The sequence below is a fragment of the Vitis vinifera genome, chromosome 10, assembly GCF_030704535.1.
Source record: "Vitis vinifera cultivar Pinot Noir 40024 chromosome 10, ASM3070453v1".
Lineage (NCBI taxonomy): Eukaryota > Viridiplantae > Streptophyta > Magnoliopsida > Vitales > Vitaceae > Vitis > Vitis vinifera.
The window spans coordinates 9,985,270-10,004,128 of NC_081814.1; the positions used below are offsets into that span (position 1 = coordinate 9,985,270).

General features: G+C 35.2%; 2 protein-coding genes across 2 annotated transcripts; both read left to right on the top strand.

Annotated features, from left to right (window-relative positions):
* The first annotated feature begins 1,476 nt into the window (after positions 1 to 1,476).
* LOC100252110 (protein REDUCED WALL ACETYLATION 4) lies at positions 1,477 to 15,090 on the top strand. Its single transcript, XM_002272090.5, has 17 exons — positions 1,477 to 1,853; positions 1,943 to 2,000; positions 7,602 to 7,693; positions 9,589 to 9,726; positions 9,828 to 9,884; positions 9,973 to 10,045; positions 10,780 to 10,938; positions 11,518 to 11,667; positions 11,788 to 12,043; positions 12,541 to 12,662; positions 12,751 to 12,837; positions 12,965 to 13,053; positions 13,232 to 13,294; positions 13,446 to 13,502; positions 14,201 to 14,297; positions 14,391 to 14,549; positions 14,720 to 15,090. Exons 2-17 carry the CDS (start codon positions 1,968 to 1,970, stop codon positions 14,723 to 14,725), a joined length of 1,638 nt encoding a protein of 545 aa, XP_002272126.2. The 5' UTR covers positions 1,477 to 1,853; positions 1,943 to 1,967; the 3' UTR covers positions 14,726 to 15,090.
* Positions 15,091 to 16,188: 1,098 nt separating this feature from the next.
* LOC100267617 (probable purine permease 10) lies at positions 16,189 to 18,556 on the top strand. The gene is made up of 2 exons (XM_002274309.5): positions 16,189 to 16,537; positions 17,223 to 18,556. Exons 1-2 carry the CDS (start codon positions 16,501 to 16,503, stop codon positions 18,341 to 18,343), a joined length of 1,158 nt encoding a protein of 385 aa, XP_002274345.2. The 5' UTR covers positions 16,189 to 16,500; the 3' UTR covers positions 18,344 to 18,556.
* Positions 18,557 to 18,859: the final 303 nt, after the last annotated feature.

Sequence of the window (18,859 nt, forward strand, 5' to 3'; positions counted from 1 at the left end):
TAAATGGCAAAAAATGACTATCCTATCAATTGGGTATCATATCAAACTTGCAATTCAAATTGTTCAAATATAGACTGCAATTTGTAATGAATCTAAACATAAAGAAATGTGACAAAAGTACAAAATAATACAAATATGGTACAAAACAATATGCCTCAAGTATAAAGTAATAATAAGACCCGTAAATTTGTATATATGACACTTTTTTATAACTAATATTTTTTAAATGATATTAAAAAGATGCCATTTAAGACAACTGAGCATATTATGTAATATGTTAGAACTTATAAATCTTGAATATTCATTATATCCTATTTCATTGGATAAACAAAAGAATAAAATAATAAATACATACAAATCACTTTTGGTTTTAGATAATCGAACACATGAACCTAAACCTTGGGTGTTGATAGACTCGTAATAACCATTGGTGAATTTTGGATATTATAATAATAAGATTTAAACCTAGGATCATGTACCACTTAGTGGACCATACTCCCCACACGATTAGAAATAATTACGAGCAATACATCAAATCCCTTGGGAAGTTCATGAATAAAAAATTCAAGGAGATGCCTTGAACTCTTCAAAATAGAAGGCAAAGTAAGTTTAGCGACCTATCATACACTCCAAATTAATGTGGGCAACCACTAAGTGTAAAAGTGTAGTCATAGCTAACGTGTAATCACATTTGGTTTGGCACTTCCTTCATTTGTACTTGTGCCAAACCTTAAGCATCTCACAATGATGTCCGTACTGTTTTTTTTTGGGTTGATAAAAATATGAGTGGTCGTTATGGATTCATACCTACTCCTTTACCCACATCAACACATTCATACATCATAAACAAATTTTAAAATTTAATAAGCTTGAACTATGTTTAAGATATTTTATTTAGTTTTTTTTTAATTAAAAATATTATATATGTAATGTTTCCATAAAGTTTGTGACATTCTTCAATTAAAAAATAATTATGATATCCTTTTATGGATAATGATAAAAAAAAAAGGTTTAGGGGTATGTTTTGATATGCCTAAAAATCTCGATTGTCTTATTGACTAATTTTCTCGTTTTAACTCCTGAATGGAATTGAAAATATTTAAGAGATAGTTTTTAGATAGTTTTAAAACTTCTAAAAATTGTTCATACTTTTTATTTATTAGGTTGGGTCGGGTTGGTTGGCATCCAAACCCGACTTTAATAGAAAAAAATTATAAAAGGGTTTAAGTGAGATAAGTCAACAATAAAATAAAATAGTATAATTCAATATTTTTTCCTTTTTAAAAAAGGAGAGATATATAAGCATTGAATATTGTCAAAAAGAGGAAAATTAGGAAAATATATTTTTTTTTGGATTTTTCTGTTAAGATTTTAATAAATTAATGGATTTTCTTTATTGACGAAGCCATAATGAATTTTTTGCATCCCATCATTAATTAAATAGGACTCCCATTAAACATAAAGCTTTGAAGGAAATAATGATTACAAATCAACGGCCAGGATAAGACTTCATTTATTGTATAGAACCGATCGGAGTGAAGAGGACGCGGACATGGAATTAATTAAATGGGGGGAGACGCAGCCAATGATTGCTCACACGCTTTCTTCAACGAAAACAATGGAGCAACCAGGGCACAACAACCATCAACGGTTGGTTTGAGGGGGTGAAAACGACGTCGCTTCCGACAGTTTCTCTCTCCTTGAAGCAAAGATCCTCTCTCCCTCCCTCCCCGTTTGCTTCAGATCTCTCTTTCTATCTCTCTCTTAGGGTTTTCTTCTCCTGTATATGTATTCACCACCTTGTCATAGGCTCTCTCGTCCTCTTCGGCCTCACCTGCTCTCTTATTTCTCAGGTTCTGATTCTCTGTTTTCGTCTCTCTCTTTCTGATGATGCGCATTGTTTTCGCATTGATTTGATTCCTCCCCCTTCCAAAATTTTCAGTTCCGAATCGGTTCGCGCAGCGGGAATGGTGGTCTCCTCGCCGATTACGCCTGGGCAGGTGCGCTCTTTTTGGAATTTTCGTTTGTCTTGTGGTCATTGGATGCGTTTAGATCCTTGTATTCGTTTTTTGAATTGTTGAATTTGGATTTGATTTATTGCGAATTTTGGAGAATTTCGATTGGAGACCATTGCTTTGTCTTGTCATTGTGTAAAAGTTTTAGGTGGTATCTATGTGATCAATGGAAGTATTGTGAATCGGTGAGAAGTACATTTTTTTTCTTTACATGATATAAGCTGTGGGCGGATTTGTTTGTTATGAACTGTGATGAGTGAGATAAACAGAGCTGTTAACTGGTTGGCCATACACTGAAAAAGTGATAGTTATTGATTATGGTTTTGGTATAACTGTTTTTGGAATATAATCAAAATGTCAGTGACTTGTTCAGGTGAGCAAAGACAATTGAGCACCCTAGCTCAGTGACACAGTGAAGGACAAAAAATAAATTTCTGTGTCCCAACCTTTTGGTGCCAACCACATAAATTATTTTATACTATTTATGGTCATATCCTCCTTTAGTTTGATGACCATTGTTTCTTGTCTCTCTATTTTAAGTCTTGAACCATGCTCTTTTTGGTCTTCATTACATCCTTTGAATACCTTTGATTTACTTACTTCCAATCATTGTTATTAAAGTGTGCTTTAGGCATATGCTTAGGCCCAAAACGTAAGAGATCACTAGATATGGCACCTCACTTGCTAAGGTGCACGCCTTGTTGGAGAGGCACACCGAGCATCTAGGCCCAAGGAGCAATCCCTTGATATAGTGCATTGCCTACCAAGGCACACTTTTTGTTGGAGAGACACACCTTATCAATATTCACTTTTTCCTAACACTTTTATTGTTGAAATTTTTTGCTATATATTAAAATTTTATATAATTCGATTAGTTTTTTGTTGGATGCTTCTTTAGATGCTTGGAATCTTGAATTTTTTGTTGCTTGGGTTGAATTTGGGATCATACCTTATAAAATTGACTTGGTTGCATCTTACTTCACTCAGGCATGCGCCTTGGTTTGCATCTTGTACCTAATCTTTAGGAGAGTTTTGTGCCTTAGGTGCATCTTGCACCTTTTAGAACAATGAACTGAATCACTTCTCTGTACTTCTACATAAGTTCTTCTCTGATGCACTTGGTTGAACCATCTTAAACATTTTCTATCATCTTGATGTCAAACAGTGCTGTCTCTAGCATCCTAAAAATGCATTTGTTTTCTATTATATGTTTTTTCATTTTGTTACTCATCCAACTTATGGTCTGTTTTTTCTTTTATTTTTTATTTATTTATTTTTGTTTTGGGAATTAGCTTTATGACATTATGTATGGATCAAATAATTCAATTCTAAATTGAACCCCAAAAATTTGAATATAGATGCCATGAAGCGTAACGGTTTTTTGATGTAATAACTTTCTGCCCCCTATCATAAATAAATATATAAATAACTAAATAAGGTGGTCTTTTAATATAAGTAAATTGCTTATATCGTAAGTGTTATAAGAACATTGGGCTGCCTCTAAATCAGGCATGTCAAATATGATGCTGAACAATACCAGAATCTTGATTTCTAAAAAAAAAAAAATTATTTTTTATAGGAAAACAATATCATAACCTTCTTATTGCCTGAAGTCAGGTATGGATATCACTTGCCTAAATTTATACCTCTAAAGTTGGAGCTTCTGAGCTTGTACCTTGCAATAATGTGAGCCAGTCATTTCTGTCCGATTCAGAGGTATAAAGGAGATTCTAGAGAAAGTTGTTAATACAATTAACTTTAAAGTCAGCTGATCAGCCCTCTACCTTTTGTGGGTGATAGATACAAAAGTAATTCTCTTTTATTTCATTTAGCAAGCTCAAATGGCACCATATAATTAAAGTTCACTCATGCTTAGTTCCTAGGATCAATGACCCCCTAGATATAGCACCTCACCTGCAAATGAACACTTGTTCGAAAGGCGTAACTCTTTTATTTTTATTTTTATTCCTTTTTTAATGCTTTTTTTTAAATAAAATAAAATAAAATTTATTGTGTATTGAAATTTTATATAATTGCATTAGTTTTAGTTAGATGTTTCTTTTAATATTTGAAATCTTAATTTTTTTGTTGTTTGGATTGGATTTTGGGTCATATTTTATAAAATTGACATGCACCCTAGGTTGCGCTTCACTTTGCTTTGGTGCACACCTTGGGTTGCACCTTGCCCTTGAGCCTTACTAGACTTTTGCGTGTTAGTTTTTCTTGCGCCTCTCAAGACTATGGTTTACTTGGAACTCTTGATAACGTTTTCTGCTGCATATGCTGTTTAAAGCGCTTGCAAAATTGTCTAGCTTCTTGTAGTGTTGTCCTTTGGATGAAAAATGCTTAGTTCCACAATGAGTATCTATTTTCTTTGACTTTTGAAGTGAAAAGAGCAATTAATTCATCCCTTCAGGCTAAAATATGCAAGGGAAGTAGGATGATTCCTTATTCTTTTTATCCCCTTATAATTTGAGATAAAAGAGCCTCAACTGTATGTATCAACTATAGTTCTAAGTGGGAAAATTTAATTTCACTACTAGTGGTATAATTAGATGCTTTATCATTTCTTATTTCTCCTACACAGGTACCATTCTATGTCTTTATGAGATTGGGTTAAGAGTCTGTTTAATTAAAGCTAGTAATATTTACACACCAATGTAATGATGTCTAATATGCATACCCATGTGTGTTTTTTTTTAATAGCACCTAACAGAAAATGGAACAAAGCATACAAGTTGTTTACATAGTACCCCAAGAGGCAATATATGTATACGCCGATGTAATGATATATAATATGCTACCCATGTATGTTTTTTTTAATAGCACCTAACAGAAAATGGAACAAAGTACCCCAAGAGGCAAAGCGAAAAAAGCAAGGGGCATAAATAATTAAAGTCCTTTCATGAAGACCTTAACCAATCAGTAAATCTATCATGGCTATGGAAATCCCATCTATTTACATCCTGAACCACTACGAAATGTACAAACAAAAGTGGATTTAAGAATTTGATTCAACAGTTTTTTTGCTTTCAAATGCTCTTTGGTTTCTCTCCTTCCACAAAGACCTAGATATGCACAACAGCCAACCCTCTAAACCTTCTTTCACTTTTTTTCTTACAAAAGAGTCATGCCGCCCTAAGAGACATTCTCATACCAAACTTTTTTTTTTTGATAAGTGACATTCTCATGCTGCCCTAAGAAACATTACTCAGGCAATCCTAAACAAGGAAAAGACCAAATTATATAACACAAGCAATGTAGAGGGATGTGTTCTATTGACTCTTCATCTTCCTTACAAAGGAAACAACTATTCACTAGAGACCATTCATTCCTTTGCAGCCTATCTAATGTAAGACCTTTTTCCTAATTAACTTCAAATGCAAAAAGCCCTTTTGGTCGGACCCATCGCATTCCAAATAGCCCTCTTTATGTTGTTTGAACCTTTTTTGCAGTGGGTGTATAGGTCTTGTATACCTTGAGTCTCTCCTTTGACTCCTCTTTTTAATATATTCTCTTCTTTATCTATCAAAAAAAAAAAAAAAATCACATTCCAAATAGCCCTCGTAGGGAACTTTTTTGCTTTTTCTTGCCCTAGGAAATTGTAGCAGGATTTAACTGAAAATTTACCCTTCTTTGCATTCATTAATTACATCTTGTCTTTCTTATCCCTATTTATAGCCTTGCCTTGTTGCCTTAAAAGGAAGGCCTCATGTCTTTCTCTCTCTCAACTATTCAAATTCCTTGAAAAGCGATGGTCCTAATGTCCATGATTACCTTGTTGATGCCTCACATCAGTTACCTAAGCATTCTTTGTTATAGGTATGGAATATAAAGAGGGGAAGGACTCTCTTAGACATAAACCACCACATCATTTGTCGTTCCAGAGCTTTACCATTCCACCCTTGCCCACACTGAACGAGGTTCTGTTGTTAGTATTATCTCAAACTCTTCTAATGGCGTTTCACAATCCAATTCCAAAACCACTTCTACTTTCCCTGAAACATCCACCCCCTTCCTCCCCCCAATACTTCCCAACAATAACCTGCCTCCATAGGGATCCATTTTCTGAGCCAAACCTTCAATTCTACTTGCCTAGCAATGTCCTGTTGTGAATTGAGAGGTGTTTAATCCCAAGTCCTCCATTACATTTCTCCCTGCAAGTGATTGCCCATCTCACCAAGTGCTGTTTTTTCCCTAACAACCCCCATGCCCCACAATAAAAAATCTCTTAGAAGTAATATGCACACCCATATTATGTCTATAATAATGTAAACTGACTGTACTTATCACATAAACTTGTCTTATGTTCTCTTAAATCATCATTGAAAATATTTAGATGAGTTGGCTTATAGCTACTACTTTATTTGCACTTACTTCAATCCCTTCCTTAACTTTGTTTCAACAAATCTCATTGTCTAGATGTTTATCTTTCTTTTCTTTGTCATTATCCTAGATGGATATAATCTAGCTGGACCATGTTGAATCTTTTATACCACCATCAATCTGTCATTTGATCTAAGTGCATACAAATCATAGCCTGCTTCATCACATCCAGTATATCATCTTTTTTATGATTTGCTTGCTTATTACTGTTCATTGTTAATGTTACTTTTTGGCATTTCAGTGCTTTCTGAACCCCTATTGTTACCTATTGGATGCTAGGATTGAATTGGGATGTCAAGGATGTATATGTTATCCTAGTTTTCTGAAGGGTCTTTCTGATTGCGGTTCTACAAAATGACATGCTGTCAAAAAGGACATGGATGTATTCCAAATTGAATAAATTAGTACATGCTGTGGCTGGCTAAGTAGGGCCACAATGGAAATCTCTTGTGATGACTTTTAGGGTGAAATACTTATGTAAGTTGATAGAAATCTGGAAATAACATAAATTTGCTACTTCCAGAAAAAAATTCCTTGCAGATTATTGTATGAGTTTGCTAGTTTCATCTAATAATGTAAAAAATCTATTCAAATATCAAAAAAAAAAAAAAAAAAAAAAAGGGAAGAAGAAGGATTTGTTCACCTTCCCCCAGGAAAGAATATTAATGTTAATAACTGGATCTTAGAAATGATGGTATGAATCTATATTTCCAGTAAGATAAACTGCCTTAGGATCACAATTTTCCTTTCTTATTGCTGGGATTATAGCAAAACTGGGAACTTAAATGTAACCTTAATTAGATTAAGGATCCAGTTTATATGACAACTAATATGTGGGCTGTCCAAATAAATTTATGATGCCAGTCTTGAAAGTTGAAATGGTGAACTCATTAATATTGGGCGTTTGAATCTAGGCTATTAGAACTTGGTCATTTCTACACAAAAGGAATGTTTGGTCTAATTTGCTTAGCTTGATATCAAATTGAATAAGGATAGGCTTTTCTAAGTAATTTATCTGGGAAAGCACACAAGTTTATTATAACACACGTACTGATTCTAGTCTAACAGCATTCTGTTTAGTGTAGTATCTTCTATTTACATCATTTCCTCTTTTTGCTTCTGATTTCTGTTTAGTGCTTGTTTCCTATAATGAAATCTCTCCTCGCATATCTAACAAAGTTTTTCATTATTCAATGCCAGGTGTCTTTTTTGCTGGGAATCATCCCTGTTTTTGTTGCATGGATATATTCCGAGTTTTTAGAATATAAGAAGTCTTCATCTCCCTCTAAAGTGTAAGCTTCTTCTCTGCAACATGAAAAGCTGGATTATGAAATAGCTGGGCAGTCCTCATATATCTTTAGAAGTTATGATGGCCATTGTGCTTGCATAAATAGGTGGTGTAATCAATTTTATAAATTTGTTTTAGCTGGTGAGTTTGAAATGATTCTTTTATGAAACTAGTTAGGACAGTGAGAATATACAAAATGAAGAACTATTCTTATTCTTTCATGACCATGTCTAAATAGATATGAGATTATGGAGCTTTCCCAATTAATCATGTTTAATTTTTTGGAGCCACTTTCTACTGTTTTCTAACAAAAAAGGGAGAAACTTTGAAAAGCATGGGAAGGATATAAATAGTGGAAATGTTGGCATGTTTAAAAAGGAAGAGACTTACAAAAGGCAGAATAAGCTCAACCAATGGTGAATAGAATACCTTGCACACCAATAGGCCTGCTTAAATTAGTATTTAACTATGCTGAAATGAATGGATATAGGCAAATGCCTAGCATCCAAAATGTTTTTTATTTGGAAATAAGATACAGGTACGATGGATTGAGCCAAAAATGTCAATACCAGCTCTAATATGATATGAAACTGAAATGTAGAATAATATACCAGCTAATTATTCAAGGTGTTATGTAAGTTACAAATTCTTTTCTGGGGTTTTAGGTGAGAATTGATGGAAAATCTTTTAAAGCTGACGTAGCTTGTGTTGTCAGGTGTGTGATTGTTGTTATATGTCTTGAATTTGTTGTTCTATTGTTGGGGCTTTAGCCAAGTTGGTCAAGAGGGCTATACATTGTTGGTCCAATACCTAATAGCTTAAGCTTTTGGGTTAATTGGTAGCTTAAAATGGTGCAAAAACCTTGTTTCTGGGAAGTCATGAATCTGAACCTCACACTTGTTTATTTCCCCATTAATCAAGTCCCATGCAAACATGAGAAGGCTATGCTTGAGGCAGGGTGTTAAAGTCTTTAATCCAAGCCGTTCAAGTTGGCTTGATATATAGTGTTGTTAACTGCTTCAACTTTTGGGTCAGTTGGTAGCCTAACATCTACCTCATCTCAAAATGCACAACCAGGCCTTTTATGGCTTATACCATACTGTTCTCTTAACCTCTCTACAATGGTTGAAGTTCATAGAACATGGTCACTTGAGGATTGTTGCTGATTCTTCGTCCCTTATATCATCTTGTGGACTCTAGCTCAAAAGGCTACGAATATAAGCAATGGGTTTTTTCATATACCAAGTGAAGTTTGCAACCAGCTCATTAGAACTTCAGCTAAGTAGCCAGCCTCCCAAAATTCTACGTAGTTGAAAATCCATTATGATGCATTATGTAATTCCAATATTCTACACGCACAGGAAACCAGTTTCTCTTCTTTCTGGATGACATGTTGACTGTTGAGTGCATAATTAGTCATAGGCCTACATGTTGGGCTCCTGGCATTAGTGGGCCCAAACAACTTGAGAGGGTTCATTAAATTGTTGGAATGCAAATAAAAGCTGTTAGCAAAATATTACAAGTTTTGTCTAAAGTTTCCTCTACAATACCATTTTGTATATAAACTTGGAAAATGTATTTCAAGCATATGAGGACATCTATGCATGTTGCACCATGCCACTGTCTGATTAGTTGTGTCCTATGAGAGTTTGGTATTATCAAATTACTTACTACTTGCATGAATTTGAGACATTTGTTTATTGATCAATTTAAAATTTAATTTGAGGTTACAAATTCAATATAATGAAATATATTCTTTTGCATGAATGCAGTCACATCTCTGATTTACTGTTTCTTTTCTGTGAGAATTGACCAAATATATAACAACTTAAGAGAATGAAAAGGGATGTTTCCATGCAAATATTCTAATGCTAAATATCTTTCTCTCATGGATCACAGTCATTCAGACAATAATCTGGTTGAATTGGGAAGTGAGACAATCAAGGAAGATGATCGGGCTATTTTACTGGAAGGAGGTCTTACAAAATCAGCATCTGCAAAGTTCAATAGTTCATCCATCAAAGTGAACTTAATTAGGTTACTATTGGATAATAAAAGTATTACAGTGGGGTTCTGATTTTGGTTATGCTATAAAACTTTTTCTTAGCTTGCTTTTTTTTTTTTTTTTTTTTTTCTAGGTTTTTAACAATGGATGACTCCTTCTTGCTGGAAAACCGATTAACTTTGAGAGCAATGTAAGTCATATCATTTTGTGGATAGTGATTAAAATACTTGGTAGCTTTTTGTTCCTTCTTACACTTCAAAATACTTTATATCATGTAGGTCTGAGTTTGGGGCAATTCTGACATACTTCTACGTATGTGACCGCACAGAGTTACTGGGTGACTCTACTAAGGTGCCTTTTTTTTTTTTATCTTGGTTATGCTTCTAATCCTTATTCATGATTTCATTTAGAATGTCTTTGGTCCAAATTACTACTGTGGGTTATGACAGTGCATAGTTGTTATCTTAAATATGGTGAAACTCAGCATGCATGAAACATGTACAAGAAAAACCATTTCTTTCAAGTTGCTTTCGAAACTTGATGACACAATAGAGGATGCCACATACTGAATTATGAAGTATGAAATTGGGGATGAAACATGAAGAGAAGGCTGGTGTTTGGATCCTGTACTTTAGTGGATGGGGATGTGTTTTACAACCAATAGTTTTATGCCGTAGTTGGACCAGCATTATAAAAAAATCCTGTTTATTTAGTAAATGAATCAACATTTCTTGAAACAATTTTTCTGAATTTACTTATTTTTGTGAATATTGATCCTTCTAAGGTTTGTCATTATTATTCTCTGCCCTGATGTTTGGTGGACAAACTCATGGATAGATTTGTCCAATTTTTGTGGAACTCTCACTTCATTACCATACTGTACCATCTTTATAGCAGAATAGAACAAAAACCTGGTTTTAACCACAAAAATGGGCTTTAGAGAGCAGTTACTCTTGTGGCTTTCATGTTTCTAAAATAATTGTTATTATTTTTTCAAGTTATATGAGGGAAAGTAAGAGTATTCTTTGTGTTTTCATGGTGGTTTTCGTGACTTCATTAAAATTTGTGTTGTTTTCCTTGTACAGAACTACAATCGCGACCTCTTCATCTTTCTCTACTTGCTTCTTGTCATAGTTTGTTTTATGACTTCTCTTAAGAAACATCATGACAAGTCAGCATTCTCTGGAAAGGCCTTACTTTATCTTAACCGGCATCAAACTGAGGAGTGGAAAGGATGGATGCAGGCAAGTTTCTCAAAACTCAACTTTAATGCGGTGATGCTTTACCTAATAGTTTTTGCAATTGCTTTTGTTTTCTTTAGGATTCTTTTGTACTCTGCTTAACCTGAAAATTTGTATGTGCCTTTTTTTATTTTCGGATTTTGTCATTGTTGCACTGCTCATTTTTGTCTGGCAAGAGATTCACAGATCCTTTGTCACCAATTGATGTTCAGACTTGATGAAAAGTCATGCCACATCTCTTTTTTATTTTTTGTCATAAAGGCTTATTTTAATGCTGCATGATACTGAGAAAGTGAAACTATAAAATGAATGGTAATATGATTTGGCTTTCATTCATCAGCAGTATAAGATTGATAATTATCAAAAAATAAAAGTGTCTGACTGACGCCTGCAAAGACCTATGGTGATCTTGTCAATTCCCACTTCTCAGTCGGATAACCCATATTTCTTGCATGAACTTCAGCTCTGTTGTTTTACTTTATTTTTATTATCTATTATTGCTTGCAATGCCATTGTTACATAGTGCAATTTGCCTCAAATAATTTTCTGAGCTTGGATTTGTCTTCTTTTTCTTTTTAACAGGTTCTATTTCTAATGTACCACTACTTTGCTGCTGCGGAGATATACAATGCAATTCGTGTCTTTATTGCTGCATATGTCTGGATGACTGGATTTGGAAACTTCTCCTATTATTACATCAGGAAGGATTTTAGCCTTGCACGCTTTACACAGGTGACCTTGTTAATTCTGAACTGTTTCATCATTTCTCTATTAGAAGTGATATTGTTCCTTTTCATTTTCTATATTTCAATTTTGATAATTTAGGATGTGAATCTTTACTTTCTAATGCAGATGATGTGGCGGCTAAATTTCTTTGTGGCATTTTGCTGCATTGTTCTTAACAATGACTACATGCTATACTATATCTGCCCCATGCACACGCTTTTCACTCTTATGGTATATGGAGCCCTTGGGATTTTTAACAAGTATAATGAGATAAGGTCTGTGATGGCTGTGAAGATCCTTGCATGCTTTCTTGTGGTTATCTTGATCTGGGAAATTCCTGGAGTTTTTGACATTTTCTGGAGTCCTTCAGCATTCTTATTAGGTAAGTAACCTGCGGAGCCCTTTTAGACATGAATCATACTGTTTCTACAACTAAAAAACTTTTCAAATTAATTTGGAAATGAGCTGGATTTCATTGCTACTACTGCACTTTTGACTGGAAAAGTGGAAATCTGAAACCAATCAAAGGATGGTCTCTAAGTTTTCATTTTGTAACTTTGAGCTTGGAAGACTTTGAGAACTTTTTTTTTTGGTTGTCTTTTCTTGTTCACCTTCAATGGCACTTGTTTCCCTGTCCCCAATTTTTAAACCTTTCCTGTAGCTGGATTTTCACTTTTTTTTTTTTTTTCTATAATGAGATTATTTGTTTCATAGATATTTTTTAATCAAGTTTCTTAATGTATTTATATTATTCAGTATGTTAATAATATTATTTAATCATTACTATATTGAACTGGTTTGTTGCTAGTTCAATCTAGTGGCTTAACACCAAGTTAAGTTGTGTTTTCCAAGTTTTCAAACTAGTATTTTCAATGGCAGGTTACAGTGATCCAGATCCTTCTAAACAAGGTCTCCCTCGACTGCATGAATGGCATTTTAGATCTGGGCTTGATCGCTATATTTGGATCATCGGAATGATATATGCCTATTATCACCCTAATGTAATTTTTTTCAAGTATTGGTACAATGATGATTTTATAGCTCTTCTTTCTCCGTCCACTAACTGGTAAATATATTTTTTGTTCTTAGGTTGAGAAGTGGATGGAGAAATTGGAGGAAACTGAAACTAAGCGGAGACTCACGATCAAAACAAGCATTGTTACAGTTACCGTATTTGTAAGTTGCATGATCCTGTGATCACAGTATTATTCTTATCTGTTTAGATTTTAAGTGACTTTTTTATTTATACTTTCTTTTTCTTTTTTTTAGTTTTTAATTTAATTGTCTACTCTGTCCTCTATAGGTTGGTTATTTGTGGTATGAATACATTTACAAGCTGGACAAAGTTACATATAATAAGTTCCATCCCTACACATCATGGATTCCAATAACGTATGTGTTAAGAGTCTCTCTCTCTCTCTCACTCTTCTTTCTTCTCTCATTCTCTCTGTCAATTTATGGAAATGTATTAAGGAGTTCTATAGTGTGGCATGAAGAATATCAGATCTAATTGAACATTCCAGTTTAGTCTCAGTATCTCATTATCATCTTTGTTTTATTGTGATTCCAGTGTTTATATTAGCTTGCGGAATTTCACTCAGCAGCTTAGAAGTTACTCTTTAACTCTCTTTGCGTAAGTTCTCTTTGATCTATATGATTTAAGTTGAATCATTTGACTCATAACCTCACAAAAATTTATAGTTTAGAAACATTGTTTTTTATATTTAGAGATAATAGTTAACAACTCTGATTTCTCTAACTGTGCCACACCTTTGTGCTTCTAGTTGGCTTGGCAAGATCACTTTGGAGACTTATATTTCTCAATTCCACATCTGGTTGAGGTATGCAGACTTAAATTTGTTTTTGTCTCTCTTTCACTGTTAAACAGATTGCATTTGAATTGTTGTACTGGTATATTCATTATGACATAAAAACTGAAATAATACATCTTTGTTAAATGGGGCCGACTAGTGTCTTATATCTCTAATTTTCTTGAATTCATCTAAGCACCTTTTGAGGACTTTGCCTATCTACATTTTTTTTTGTTTCCTTTCTGAGTAGAACCCTTTGCCTTTGTTCATGTATCCCTTCCTGAAATTGTGCCATCCCAAGTCTCTTCCATATGTAATTCTAATTTATCTAGTTTTAAACTTTTTCTCAAGATGTCATTTATCTAGTTTTAAACAAGAAATCCAAGATCTCTTTTTTGGTCTACCAAGGAAAATAGGAAGGAAAGTCTAATATAATGAAAATTATTTACAACCTTGTACATTTTTAAATTCTTCATTGTTTGCATAAGGAGAAAAGAAGAGAACTAAATTTGAAGAAGCATGTGATAAAATTTATTCATCTTAAATATATTTTTTTATTTCCATTGTTGTCCTGTCATCTTTCACTTCAGTTTTTTCCCCTCTTACTTTCCCTTGCATTTTCCAAAATCCAAATGGAGCCTGAAAAAAGAAAGAAAAGAGAAAAACTTGCTTGATAGTGCCTAAGAATATGGTGAATGCCTTTCTAACTTCTGGACATGGGTGTGCAGATCAAACAAGCCTAATGGACAGCCTAAGTGGCTTCTTTCTTTTATTCCAGATTATCCGTTGCTCAACTTCATGCTCACGACTGCCATCTATATCTTAGTAAGCAGATTTTTCCTTGATGCTTCAAATTTTACAAGTGAAAAATACTAATGAATCTCTCTTTTTTACTTGCTTGTGTTGTCCTCTCTGCAGATATCCCTCCGCCTTTTTGAACTAACCAATACACTTAAGACAGTTTTTATTCCTACAAAGGACAATCGCCGGCTGCTGCATAATTTTCTTGCTGGAATTGGCATTTCTGTGTGTTTATATTGCATTGGGTTCATTCTTCATAAGATTCCTCACGCACAAGTAAGTTCTATTTCTTGCTTCTATGTTTTACTGGAATGAATCAGATTTCCAAGATGTATTGCAAAATGCATTCTTAAGGATTTTAACTGGATCATGTCATTCAGAATCCATAAAACTAATTTTGATGTTTGAAACGTTCATTTAAGAAGTAATGCAATTTACTCCTACAGGCTTGACAAATCAGGACTGAAAGGACTGGTACAAAGAGATTTCCTGTTGGATCTAGAAGAAGGTACAGATGAAAGTAAATAAGGGGACTTGGAAGGGCTAGTGTTCCAACAATTTTTGAGGAGAGTTACCCTCGATCTGCATCAGCGCCAAAAAAAAAAAATTAAAATTGTTGTGTTTAGCCCTGGAACCGGGCAGAGGGAATTAGATCACAGGAAAGAGAATCTTCTTTTTACTCTCTTTTGTAATATTGCAAACTGCCATATATCATTGTTTTTTTTATTCTGTGGGTGGGATCAATGATGAGAAAATGTAGGTTTCGGTGGTATAGTTTTGTTGTTTGGCGAAAATGAAATTCAAGATTCATTCCTGAGATGTGTTTTCAATTTTCAATTTTCAATTCACAGCTTTGGCTCTGTTTACATCTGTGGAACAATGGTAAATTTGTACTTCTATGAGGAAACCTTCTGATAGTCCAAAATGTAGCAATAGGAGTGGATTAAATGTTCTAACAGGAGGCTTAGGTAAATGTACATGTGCCTTGGTGCTGCTCCAAAACAAACCTCTGATTCTGGAGAAGGAACTTAATGAAGAAAAGATGTAATGCCCAAATTGTCATATCCTGATTTGGCCCCACAATATCATTTGAGGTGGGTAAATTATGTGCCCAACCTAGAATTTAGTCACCCATTACTCATCACAACCTCATACTTCAAAGGCCAAATCATGGACCTGTCGTGTAGTTAAGTTCGAAAGCATATAAGCCCAAGAAGATAAGTTACTGAACAAGTTGCGTTTCTCTTTCTCATCCTATGAAGCGGTGGTCCCGCTCTCACCGCAGAAATTGTCTTTACTCTATAGTCAAAGCATCCCCTCTGTCTCTCTCTCTGAAATTCAAATGAAACGTGATAAGCAAGTGGATAATACTAGGGATTGGCGTAGCTCTGTTTGTTAGAAATGCAATGGATCCATTGATGCCCGCTGGAACAAGTCATTAGCGTTACGGTTTCACCTTCCTTTTGATCTATAAATTTTGACTTATGAAACTAACCTCTGATTGATTGATAGTACCTTACACTATATCATGATTTCATACTTTCCATCACTTTCTTGGGACAAAAAGAAAAAAGAGATGGGTCAAAATTCATTTCACTCTCCAGAATTAAGAATGCATATCTACGTCCTGACCTTGGTTCTACATTAGCCTAACTGCCGTATATATCCTCACCTAGTCAACTAATGAAGTTTAAACACTTCCCCATTTTCATGGGAAACAAACAAAGCTTGTATCAAGGCAAAGCAGATAAAAAATGTGAATCAACCGGACGGGCCAAGGGGATCATCTGTGATATCCCATTATCAAACAACGACATTTATTGCAGGACCCACCGATAATAATAGAATAGACATCCACTCCAAAATAAGTTTTGTCTGTTAGCGCTTCAATGACAAAACCAACCACTTGGGAACTTGGTTAGTCTATACCAATGGAGTAAGAAACCAAAGCTGGAGTACCAGTTTGGACTCTGGATCATGCTATTGTAGTGTTGTGTTTGGTGCTGCTGCCTTTTTATATGCTGTGCAACCCCCCATGCACAAAGCCATAGCCTGCTCATCAAAGTGAAAAATCAGTTATACTTGTGGTTACAATAATATTATTGCTTGAATTCCCTGTCAATCTCATTTCTTTTGCATGTTTCATCCGTGCTGAAAAATCTTTTTCCTCTGTCTCTCTGCCTCTCTGGCCTTGGCATCAGTTTTGAGGAATTTCAGAGTCTTTGACATGGGGGAAACTAGAGAACTCCAGCTTCAGGTCATGGGTAAGTCTGTTTTTCCAACAATTTAAATGAATTATTCAATTATACACCCTCTGGTTGGTTGATGAGGAAATTGAGGAAAAAGAGAAGCAAACTATGAAGAGTATGTTTCATATCTTGTTTTGGTTTCCAAACTTTGAAAAACATACCCCCAGCTGAGCTAAATAGTTGCATCTATCATTCATGGTTGAGTGGAGGTGGCTGTTTAAATTTGGAATCTTCCTGCATATTCTCCTTGACCGAAAGGAGACAAATCCGAAGTATCTCCTACTTTGCAGGATGTTGGATCTGGAAAGAACAGAAGAAGAAAAGAAAAGAAATGGAAGAATGCTCTTTCCAAGCTCCACACAGAGCCTTAATTTACAAAAAACAAGACTTTCTTTTTAATTCAGGATAAAAAAAAATGGTTTTATCATTCATTTCAGGGCACGCATTCAAAAGGCAGCCCATCAAGGGCTCCCCATCTAGGAGATATCCTGTTATTACCATCTTCTTAGGAATGAAACTAAAGGTCTAGGATGAAATGCAAACTTGTCTACACCCCTGTTTATATACATGAAGTAATCAACACAACAGACTAAAAGGGGAGTTATAAGTAGCAAAAATTTAGTGTTTTTGAACAGGCTGATTTTGACAAGTTGGTATTGTTCTCTGTAAGATTATCATCCCATATGTGTGGTTTTACCAGGATATGAAGCCAAAGAAGAAAACTCGGGCGAACCAGATGCTGGTCACCAATCAACAGTACCCCAAATCAGAGGTCGCATATGGTGGATCCAAATGGGCGTCTATTCTTTTTTCCTTCTCTCTGGCCAGACGGTTGCTACACTCTTGGGAAGATTGTACTTTGACAAAGGTGGAAATAGTAAATGGATGTCTACATTTGTGCAGCTTGCAGGTTTTCCTCTCCTCCTGCCTTTCTACTGCATCTCACTGCCCAAAAATCCGACCACAGACAGTATCCACATGGACCGACCTCCTGCCTTAACCTTTGCATTGCTCTATGTCTCCCTTGGGATACTACTAGCAGGAGACTGTCTGCTCTACTCATATGGACTGTCATACCTTCCTGTCTCTACTTACTCCCTCATTTGTGCATCCCAATTGGGCTTCAATGCTCTCTTCTCCTTCTTCCTCAATGCACAGAAGTTCACTCCTTTTATAGTCAATTCTCTAGTCCTTCTCACAATCTCCTCAGCCCTCCTTGTATTTCAAACTGATGATTCTTCTGATTCCAAGAAAATCTCCAAAGAGAAGTACATTACTGGATTCTTATGCACTGTTCTTGCGTCCGCTGGTTATGCACTACTGATTTCTTTAACACAGCTTGCTTTCAGGAAGATTATAAAAAGGAACACTATGAGAGCAATGCTGGATTTGATAATCTACCAATCTATAGTGGCAACATGTGTGGCTGTGGCTGGGCTTTTCGCCAGTGGAGAGTGGAAGGATCTGAAGAAAGAGATGGAGGGGTATGAGCTGGGAAAAATATCCTATCTAATGACTTTGATTTGGACAGCAGCAGGCTGGGATGTTTTTTCTATTGGTGCAGTTGGATTGATTTTTGATGTGTCTTCCCTCTTCTCCAATGTGATTAGTACTCTGGGATTGCCTATTATTCCTGTTCTAGCATTAGTTTTCTTCCATGATAAGTTGGATGGAGTGAAGGTGATTGCCATGTTGTTGGCCGTTTGGGGCTTTGTTTCCTATATGTATCAGCATTATCTCGATGATTCCAAGTCCAAGGCTGAAAGTGGAAATGTTGATCAAGTTTCCCAAGCTTCCACCAGCAAAGAAGTCGATAGATGAAGAAGGATGGCCCTTCCAAGTTTCATTTTAGACTTCCATTTTCCACACAAGAAGACACGGAATCTTACTTGCATTAGTACCTTGTTGCTTCTTTCTTCTTTTCTTAGCTAAATACTTCCTTCTTTTGGAGTACTCTTACAAAAACAAAATGACATCTTCGGATGGGCCTTGTATTTACTGATGAAAATCAATCCAGAGACCCCTCAGATGATAGAGCCAGTGTAACTCAACTCTGCACCATTTCCCCCTTTCTGATCTTTCAGTGACAACAAGGTTGTATAGGCAAAAAATAATGCTGTAGCAAGGTCAGGAAGATGGGAAATAGAAATATCATCATCTGCTTCAGGCATCAAGATGACCCACTAATAATGGATCAGCTACCAAGTAAGGAAAAAGCAGATGCCTTCTGAAAACAATTTTGTAGTCTAGTACTTCAATTTTACTGACAACCCCAACTGCCTGGCAAAATTGGTTAGTCATGCCGAGATATTAAGAACGGAAATGCCAAGCTACCCC

Bases quoted from the DNA above. Each gene is read 5' to 3' on its own strand.
- LOC100267617 (XM_002274309.5), top strand. From the start codon at position 16,501: ATGGGGGAAACTAGAGAACTCCAGCTTCAGGTCATGG. The intron at 16,538-17,222 runs GTAAGTCTGTTT...TGGTTTTACCAG, and splicing joins ACTCCAGCTTCAGGTCATGG to GATATGAAGCCAAAGAAGAA.
- LOC100252110 (XM_002272090.5), top strand. From the start codon at position 1,968: ATGGTGGTCTCCTCGCCGATTACGCCTGGGCAG. The intron at 12,663-12,750 runs GTAATTTTTTTC...TTTTGTTCTTAG, and splicing joins ATGCCTATTATCACCCTAAT to GTTGAGAAGTGGATGGAGAA. The intron at 12,838-12,964 runs GTAAGTTGCATG...TGTCCTCTATAG, and splicing joins TTGTTACAGTTACCGTATTT to GTTGGTTATTTGTGGTATGA.